The 10,049-nt window shown below is 58.7% G+C and overlaps 1 protein-coding gene across 1 annotated transcript in view; it reads right to left on the bottom strand.

Moving 5' to 3' along the window:
• Positions 1–2,647: 2,647 nt before the first annotated feature.
• IL21R (interleukin 21 receptor) overlaps positions 2,648–10,049 on the bottom strand; it is a 31,201-nt gene continuing 23,799 nt past the window's right edge. Inside the window, exons 5-9 of the mRNA XM_062180214.1 lie at positions 7,435–7,589; positions 6,170–6,347; positions 5,763–5,862; positions 4,761–4,845; positions 2,648–3,803 (exon numbers count right to left, since the gene is read on the bottom strand). Coding sequence (XP_062036198.1) covers positions 3,054–3,803; positions 4,761–4,845; positions 5,763–5,862; positions 6,170–6,347; positions 7,435–7,589 — 1,268 coding nt within the window. The 3' untranslated portion in view covers positions 2,648–3,053. The remainder of the gene's footprint in view (positions 3,804–4,760; positions 4,846–5,762; positions 5,863–6,169; positions 6,348–7,434; positions 7,590–10,049) is intronic.

Below are 10,049 nucleotides of genomic sequence, written 5' to 3'. Positions count from 1 at the left end.
CAGCTGGCTCAAGTGAGGGCTGCCTTATCTAGAAAAATGATAATACAGGGGCCCGCGTGGTGGTGCAGTGGGTTAAGCTACCGCCTGTGATGCTGGCATCCCACAAGAGCATCAGATCGAGTCCCGGCTGCTCCACTTCCCATACAGATCCCTGCTAATGTGTCTGGGAAAGCAGTAGAAGATGGTCCAAGTGCTTGGGCCTTTGCACCCAGGTGGGAGAAATAAGAGCAACCATCTCTTGCCTTTATACACATGAAGGTCCTTGAAACAGTTCATAGAAAATGGAATTAAAAGATAACTTTATTACCCTGCTCCCTATAAAAATATACAAGTATTACATGTTAATCAAAAAATATACTTAAAATAGTAACAAATTTATTCTGGTGCAAAAAATCTGAAATCTGTGCATCTGCAGGGTCTTCAAAAAAGTTCCTGGAATTCATGGATTTCAGACTTTGCACTCAAATTTAATTTTTCATTTTTTCCACAAACCTTTCAGGGTAATACTGGTATTAACTTCTGGTCCCACAACGGCCCATGAGTAGGCCGGTGGCACGGAGGAGGAAGCTGGAAATGGATCCGCCGTTCTTCCAATCCAGGCTGTCCGGTCCCGAAGCCCCGCCCACACCGCCCCCTTGCAGGGGTGGGGTTTGTCTTGGACCAGTGATGCCCCCTACCCACCCAAGTAGCAGATGGAGATGGCTGCTTCTCTGAGGTCGTTGGTTTCTGCAAGAAAACGCTTCACATTGGTTGCCCCCCCTCCCGGGGATGGGGAACACCCCGACCGGGGGAGGGGCTCCCGCCCCATCACAGCCCTCCCAGGAGGCCCCTCGTTCCCTCTCCGCTCAGGGTTCTGTGCTTTCCAGCTCGTGCCGCCCTTTGCCCGCTACTCGGCCGTGACGCACGCAGTGCGGGTGGAGGGGCTGCTCTGTGCCAGGCACCGCTGGACGCTCCGAGACACCGCAGTCACGCACATCCCTGCTCTAAGGAGCAGGCAGGAAACACGGCGCCGTGGTCTGAGGCTTTGTCTCTGAAACCGAGGCGGAATTGTCCTTGGGATCGCATTAGGATGTACCATCCGCCTTGTGCCCAGAAGACCAAAAGCGAGAAACAGTTGGTGACTGACTAGCGAATGACTTTCACGCTCAAGTGCCTAAAAAGTCCAGGGGAACTAGGGCTTCAGGTCTGGCTGCATCCAGGAACTCCAGAGACATTCCTAGGAAGGCACCTCCCTCCCAACCCTGCCTTCCAGTGTGTGTTGCCTTCCTCTCAGGCCAGCTGACCTCCTACTCCATCCTCCCAGCTCTTCAATGTCCTGCACCCCTGTTCACAAGCTGAGTCCCCTTCAAAGATGGAGCCAGGGAGGAGCCCCCTCCCCCTCCTGGCCCCCATCCCTCTGCCCAGTGTCCCGGTTCCTGCACCCGCAGCCCTGTGGGCTGGACAACCCAGCTGGCTTCCTGGGGAGCCTGGAACCCGTTGTCCCCAGAGGTGTGAGAACCGCAGCACACACTGGGCCCAGTGTGTCTCGGCTGCCTGGGGCTGGGTGGGCCGCTCATGCCTCGAGCAGGAACTGGGCTTTCTTCCATTCTCATGCACCCGTCTGAGCCCCACACACCCCAAGCACAGGTTCACCAGCCCATTCCTAAAACCACCGGTGTTCTAGAAGTTTCCAGGCTCATGCCAAGCGCCAAGGACCCTCATGCACGTCCCTACCCTATTCTCACCACGGAAGAGACATCAGCAGAACCCACTCGTGCTGCCTTCCAGCCGGGCCCGACGGATCCAGCCACGCCAGATGGATCGCCAGCTGGGGGAAGCTGCTGGGGGGGGGGGGGAGGCAGGTGCAGGCCGGGGCAGCCAGGGCACCTGAGCTAAGTCAAGGCTTCTGTGGCTTCAATTTGGTCTTGAAAAACCCGAGGCACCTTGAAGCTAGGTGTTTTTTTTTTCCACACAGGACAAACCAATTGAGAAAAAGAAAAAGAAAAAAGGACCATGATTTTTACGCAATGCCTGGCAGCTCCATCTAGCTCCTATCCCAACCTGACAGCTAGCATGCCACCTTCAAAAGGTTTGTAAGAAGCATGTGCATAGCTTCCTAACAGTGCGCAAGTGCTCTGGGAAACCACAGAGGAATGGCCAGAGTCCCCGCTAACGCCCCGAGTGAGTTGGGAAAACCAGGACTGACTGGGAGGAGGGGAGGGGCTGCAGGCCGGGCCCCGCCCCCTCCCCTGCACTGCCAGGCTCCACCTCGAGTGCCCCCCCTCCCCCGTGCGCACCTGGCGCATGCTTGGCGCGTGATGAATATTTTCTCCTGTGCAGACAGGGGATTTTTTTTAAATAGGCGACAGCAAAGGAAACCTTGGTGGGCGAAGGGCTGTTTTTAGAGACGAGGCGGCCGGCTGTGCAGATTGGAAACCCCCCATGTGGCCCTGTGCGAGGTGGGACAGTCCCGCGCGCCCAGGCTGCTGCGGCTGCCTGGGCCCCTTGCCCCCACCCACCTCCGGCACCTCCCCGGGTCCCAGCCCGCGTGGAAGGCAGGAAGCTGACGTGGTCTCGGGGCTGCCCGGGGCTGCCCACTACACAGAACCAGCGCTCCGACGTCCCCCGTGGCAGGACAGGGAAACTCGGGCTCAGAGGCCAACGGGGCGTCATGCCTGTCCCGGGTGGCACAGCCCGGAGCCAACCCTACTGAAACTCGCCTGCCTCTTCCCCTTGCGATGAGTAGGGATGCGCTAGAGGCTCCAGGAGGCAGGACCTGCGGATTGAGGCTGGGCATGGTGGCAGTGGGTGACTCCCACTCACACCCGTGTGGCCAGGGGACACCTGGCACAGCCCTGGGCACACTGCGTGCTCCCCCAGGAAACACACAGCACTCAGGAGTGCAGGCATGTGGATGTGTGCCCCAGCCACGCACCAGGTCAACATCGGAGTCACCAGCAGTCCCGACAGGCAGAGGCCAAGTCCACAGCCCAGCCCCGGGCGTCCAGGGCGTCCCTGTCCTGTGGCCAGCGGCCCAGCAGTGGGACCAGCCCCGGAGGGCCAGGCAGCCTCGCTTAGCTGGCCTGGGGCCCAGGGCCTGCAGGTGCTGGGGCTATGGCCACCCACTGGCGGAGGTAGCTCCTGGGAGGCCCCTCGTCCACGGGGCTGGCAAAGTTACACTCCACGGGGCTGCCACAGTCCGAGCCTGCAAAGCCACTGTCGAACGTGTCCATGTCCAGGCCTGCGGGTGGTGAGCCTGCCTCGCTCTGGGAGACACCTCCAGGTGACCCTCCTTGCCAGGGAGGGCTGGAGGCCCAGGGCTCCTCCCCGGCAAAGGACAGCTTGACCCTGTCGAGGAGGCCACTCCCAGAGCTGCCCAGCCCCGGCCCACAGGCCGAGACCCAGTGGCAAGGGAGGGCTGTGGTCGCTGAGCCCACCGGCGGGTCCTCGGGCTCTGGGCCTGCCTCCAAGTTGACGTCCAGGTTCAGGGCTGGGTAGCCATCATCCCCACAGGTGCAGAGCCAGGTGCAGGGCCCCTCTGCACCCACCACGGTCACCGTGTCTATGATGGACACCACGCCGTACGGCCGGTCCCTCTCCTGGCTGTCAGCCGAGCTGCCCAGGCTGCTGGCCATGGTGGGGCCCGGCTCAGGCCCGTCTGTCTCCAGCCCTGCTGGCTCGGGCAGCTCCGTAGGTCCCGGGCCCTTGGTGGGACTGTGCAGGGAGTGGTCTTCGTGGTCCTGCACCTCCAGGACCGAGCTCACCCTTGGGGCCCAGGGTCCCTCAGCCAGGCTGGAGGGACTGAAGGGTGTGCCCACCCATTTCTGTGAGAGAGAAAGAGAGAGAGGTGTGCAATGGGGCGGGGCTGAGTTAGAGGTCTGGGGACAGACAGGGACCCAGAGGGCACCAAACACCAGGAGAGAGAGGGTAAGGACAGAGAGTGCAATGTCGGCAATGCTTTGCCCTGGCCAGTGGGTCCCCATCGCTGCCCCCCCACCAGCCTCAGTTTCCCCTCTGGTAGCAGGAAGTGCAGCCCTCAGTGGTCTGCCCACGTGCACAGGTGGTGTCTGAGCATTGGTAAAATTAACCCAGAGTCGCCATGGCGTCTGCAGGTCGGGGAAGAGGAGGGGGCGAGGGGGGTCCCATGTGGGTTGGGGGCCAGGCTCTTCCCAGCCCCACTAAAGTGCCTGCCCCCTTCTGAGCTCCACTGTCTGCATGGGGGACACTGGGGACGATGGCGCACCTGCTCCTGTCCCAGTCCTTCAAGAGCTCCTGGGAGGAAGCACCAGGCAGACAGAAGGCGCTTAATCGTTGCTCCAGGTCCCCACTGTCTGATGTTTAGGCTCAGCCCAGGGAGGCAGGGCTGCCTGTCTTGGCCCTGTCACCACATTCGCTGTGTGGGAGCCCAGCGGGTGACACCTGAGCAGTGGGGGTGCAGGGTGTATGTGGTGGACAGCAGCCAGGTTGAGCTTGCTGGGGGAGTGGTCTATGTGCGGGTGGGGCCAGAGCTTTTCCAAAACTGCTCCCCCTCCAGGCCAAGGGCATCTTGCCAAGGACCAGGGACCTCCTGGCTCACCCCTGCCCCAGCCTGGCTCTGTGGCCTGGGGCTGCTCCAGGATCCTGGCCCAGTCCAATGTCAATGCCGCACCCCTGGAATTAGGGTCTGCACTTCACAGATGGGGAAACTGAGGCCTGGCTGGGACCCAGATGCTCTGGGCCCACAAGGTGGAGTTGGGGTCCTAGGGCAGGAGGGTATGGGGGTTCCTGGGGGTGCTGCTCACCTTGAAGTCTCCACTGTGGCCTTGGTACAGGGGCTGGAAAAACTGCTCCGGGCTGGGCACTGGCACCCACACCTTCTTCCACAGCCTGGGAGGGAGGTGAGGAGGGGGTGAGGCCCCGACAGCACCCAGACCCAGAGGACAGCCTGGCCTCCCACTCGCACACTCCCCAGCTTTCTCCCAAGACACAGCCCAGGCGCCTCCCTTCTCTCCCTGGGCGAGGGAGCAGCGAGACTCTCTCATGGGTTCCTGACAGTGCGTGCAGTTGAAGGACATGGCGGCCAGTTGCCCCACTGAGCCTCAGCTTTCTCATCTCCAGCCAGGGATGGGCAGAGAGCCCCCTACCCGGGGCTAGGGGTTGGATTCAAGAGCGAAGGCCCAGCACCTAGTACCCAGCACCTAGTTCCCAGCACCCAGCACGGTGCTCAGCAGGGTCAGCTGTCATCGACCTCCTTGTCTCACATTCCTCTGCCTGTGTCTTTAAGGATCCAATTGAGGACCAACAAAACGGGCTACATTTGCAGAGCGCCATGCCCAGTGCCTGCTCAGCAAACAGCAGGTGCGGTGCCAGGCTCCGGCGGCAGCACCCATGCGGCTAGGGCATGAGTGACCAACAGCCTTCTTCGCTCAGTGGCAATGGGCAGCAGAAACCCAAGTGGTGAGCCAGATCAAGAATGAGCCTCGGCTGGAGTCCCTGAACAGCTGAGGCCCACTGTGGGCAGCGCAGGGTGTCCATCCGCCTCCTCCAGGCCCCAGCTGTGACTTCCGACAAGGCCCCTGACAGCTCTGTGCCTCTGTTTCCCCGTTTGTAAGAACACAGGTAACTGTGGTGCTCATCGGCTCCTAGGGCCACTGAGAGGGTGCAATGAATACTTTGCATGGGTACACAGGAGCTGCTTGCTGTCGCACTTGCTGTCATGGCCATCAGGTTGACTGGCCTGTCGCCCCCAAGCCCAGTCACAGAGGGGCTGAACCCCTCCCACGTCACTGCTCGCCCGGCCTCACCTCCAAGGCAGATGGATCTTCAGGCCCAAGAAGACAAGGATGGGGGCCATGACAACCAGGAGGAGAAGCAGCAGGTGAGGGTCCCAGCCTCCCTTAGCCTCTGGGAAGGAGGGAAGCAAGTGAGGGGTTAAACCGGACCAACCTCCAATGGGTCTGGGGTGGAGTAGAAGGGAAGGGGGCGGGGCTGCAGGTACCTTGAAGTGTGATCGCACCCAGACAAGGGACTTGGTGTCTCCCAGGGTGTCTCAGAATGGACACCATCATTCGCGAGAGGCAGCAGTCAGCCCCACACCCGGGACCCGGCCTGCAGGGGGCGCCAAAGTGTCGGGCAGTTGCCTCTGGGACCAGGACCCGGACCGGGACTCTGTATCAGGAGTGGGGTGTCCGCCCCCCAGCTGCACGCCCACCTTCTGCCTGGGTCTGAAAGACGACAGGGTCGCTCCACTCGCTCCATGTCCCCCGGAAGAAGGAGCCGGGCTGGGGCCCCGCCCGCACCTGCAGCTCGTAGCTCGAGTTTCTGCGGAACTCCCGGGCCAGGAGGGAGACGCTTCTGGAATCCACCGAGACCAGCTTTCTCCCCGGACTCTGCCAGGAACACACGGGGAGGAACACACCAGTCAACATGGGGAGGAACACACCAGTCAGGGCCCCGCCCCACGGAGAGGCTGAGAATTCCCCAGGTGCCCCAGGGCGCGGCCTGAGTGCTGGCCTTGCATGCCCTGTGGTCAGCCAGCGCTGCCCCCGCAAGGCCCATGATGCACTTGGCTCTCTTTGTCTTGGAGCCCCACTCGCCCCGGGACCGTCCCTGCAGCACTGGGGGTATCCTGGGATTGGGATCTCTCCTGGGAGTGATTAAGTGGAAGTGATCCAGACGGTGGGATTCTGGAATTCTTCGACAGCCCAGACATTCTCCACTGACACGCGTCTGAGCGGACATGGACATTCTCAACAGGGGGTCTTTCTGGGAGTCTACAGCTACGCGTATGGAGTCTGCAGCAATGGATACCTCTGCTTCTGCAAGTCCTGCGCCATGTGTGCATATGCACATGTGTGTGAGTGCACATGCATACATGTGCTCACACGCATGTTCACTGTGTGAGTGCATTGCAATGTGCATGTGTATGTGTGCATGCATGTTTCATGCATACACAATGTGTAGGTGCATGTGTACATGTGTGTGCGCAGCATGTATGAGTATGCATGTGCGTACACATGTATGTGCATGCATGTATGTGCACATGTGTGAGTGCATATCCATGTGTGTGTGCGTGCATGTGTGTGACAGGGACAACATCCTACACGAGGGCATTTATGAAGATCTTTAATAAGCCAGGGCCTTCAGCCACAACTGTTCTAAATAACGGGCCCTCTTAGAGCTTCCCAGCAGCAAGCATCCTAAACACAGGACGCCGCAGCCCTGGGCCGTCCTCCGTGATGACAGCTCCCCACTGTGGCTGCGCCGAGCAGGAAGAAGCTTCTCTCCTCTGACCCTTCAGGGCTTGGGGTGCAGCCTGGGCAGAGACAGCCCCTTCCCCTTTGGGTGCCCTCCCCCAGGAGAAGGGAGGACAGGGCAGTCGGGAGAAGTCCAGCTCATGGGGGGTGTCCTCGGTTTCCCTTTGAGGCCCTGCCCTCCCTCCTCCCGCACCCCCACCCTGCCCTCTGTGGCCCTCACCCGAGCCCAGGGGTCGGCCCGATTCCTGTACTGCACTTCGTACTGCAGCTTGCCCCTCAGTGCGTAGAAGGTGGGGTCGTCATAATCGGATCTCCAAGAGACGTTGTAGTATCCCAGGAAGGTCACGGTCACGTTGAAAGGGGGTGCAGGTTTGACTTGGAGGAGAAACCCCCAGAAGATAAAGCAGGTGAGAAAGATTGGGTGATGGGCAGTGTGAGTCCCGCCCCTCGCCCACGCCTGAGCCCATGTGGAGGGGATCCAGGTGAGCGACCCCGACCCAGGGACTCTGAGCGGCCCCGTCTCTGGGTCTCAGTTTATTCAGCTGAAAAACCAGAGATTCAGGCTGGATCAGGGAAGGCAGGGTGCAAGGCAGGCAGGGACTCAACCCACGTGCAGCGGAGTTTGGGGGTTGTGCTTAAAGAAAGCCAGAGGCCAGGACTCAGGGGCCCGCAGGAGTGCAGATGAGGCAGGTTTTCCAGGAATAAAACCCAGCCGCAGCCTGGAAACAGGTGCAGGTGCAGGTGCAGGTGCAGTCGCTGCAATTCCCAAAGCTCAGACCCACTGAGTGTCAGGGCTGGCTCTGCACACGGCCCCGGCCACCTTGGGCCCCGGCTTCCCCAAGGGGTCAGAGTCTGCGCCATGAGTGAGAAGGGCCCCGGTGTGCAGGGCTGGCCGTCCCACGGGTGCGGCTCACTGTCCCCAGCTCCTCTAGTCCCTGCTGGTACTGCTTCAGAGACAAAGCCCAAGTTCCCGTTTTGCTCCATCTCAAATTTGCGTGATGAACTTGAGCAGCGCAGAGCACGGGCTGGACCTCTACTGCCTCTCCTGGGAAGTGGGACCCTGCCCCTGCCACCTTTTTCCTAGGGCTTCAAATTCACCGGGAGCAGGGTCACAGAGTGGGCGACTTCAAGGGGCCGAAGGGCAAGGGGCCTGCAAGCAGCAGTGGCAGACCTGGCCTCACCCCCATGACCCCCCCTTTCTGTCTGCCACCCCTGATGGGCTGCGTGACTCCTCTGCCACTCTGTCCCGTCTGCCTCCAGCTCTGGGCTCTCAGCAGTCCCCCTGGTTCAACCCGTGCCCCAGCTTCTAGAATAACAGTGCCCGGCACACAGTAGGCCCTGGATAAAGCTTTGCCACATCATCAGAAGACCCTTTGGGGCTACCACAGGGCACTCTGAAGCTGCCCGAGCTTCTGACACACACACGGGGGCTCCCGTGGGGCCTGATGCGGCAGGAGGTGGGCATTTCTCGGACGCCAAAGTCCGTGCGGTACTGTCACTGTCACTACTTCAGTGATGGGACTTTTTGATCAAAATAATTCCTAGCTCCTCTCTTTCTTCCTCTGTGTGTGTGTGCCTCTGAGGCCGTTTAGACTGCACACACACACAGACATTCAGAGACACAGACACACACATACGGACACCCACTGACACATGCATTCAGACACACACAGAGACACATACAGATATACACAGACACACACTGACACACACACAGACATTCAGTCACACAGACACACACATGGACACAGATACCCACTGACACATGCAGACACACAGACACAGAGACACAGACAGATATGCACAGACACATAGACACACATGCAGATACAGATGCACACTGACACGCATACAGACATTCGTACTGAGATGCACACACACAGAGACACCTATTGACACACACAGACACACAGAAACACATACAGTCACACACTGACATATACCAGACATTCAGAGACAGACACACACACAGGCACCCACTGACACATACATTCAGACACACACACACACACAGAGAGAGACACACACTGACACACACTCAGACATTCAGAGACACAGACACACACACATGGACATCCACTGACACATGCATTCAGACACACACACAGAGATACACACACACTGACACACACTCAGACATTCAGAGACACAGACACACACACATGGACATCCATTGACACATGCATTCAGACACACACAGAGACACATACAGATATACACACACAAAGACATTCAGACACACAGACATATACAGATACAGACACATACTGACACATACACAGACATTTAGACAGACACACACACGGAGACCCACTGACACACACATTCAGACACACAAATACACATGCAGATACACACATAGACACCCCAACACATGCATTCAGACATACAGACACAGAGACACATACAGATACACAAACATACAGATACACACACATTCAGACACACACAGAGATATACACACACACAGACACACACTGACACATACATAGAAAAGGAATCTTCAACAAGTTCATGGGAATGTTTATTACATAAAAACTACACATGGATTTCAAACTCTTTTTTGCACCAAACCAAACCCATCCTGTCTTCTTATGCCACATGTGAACAGGCTCCAGGTTGGGACACAAAGAAAGATAAGATGTCAAGTTTGAAAAGAGCCCTTGTCAAAGCAACGGGAATTCTGCTAGAATTAGAACAAACTAAGCACTCAACTTTCGGTCAAATTAGGACAGAAAAATGGCACTGACTCCGGTGCTTTATGGAGAGCTGATGGGGACAGTGCCCAAAGCAGCAGCAGGCGACAGACAGATAGCCGGCAGCAGCGCCACATCA

The sequence above is a fragment of the Lepus europaeus genome, chromosome 21, assembly GCF_033115175.1.
Source record: "Lepus europaeus isolate LE1 chromosome 21, mLepTim1.pri, whole genome shotgun sequence".
In the NCBI taxonomy this organism is placed as follows: Eukaryota; Metazoa; Chordata; class Mammalia; order Lagomorpha; family Leporidae; genus Lepus; species Lepus europaeus.
Note: the sequence above shows the minus strand (reverse complement) of the source record. Positions and strands in the feature narration are given on the sequence as shown.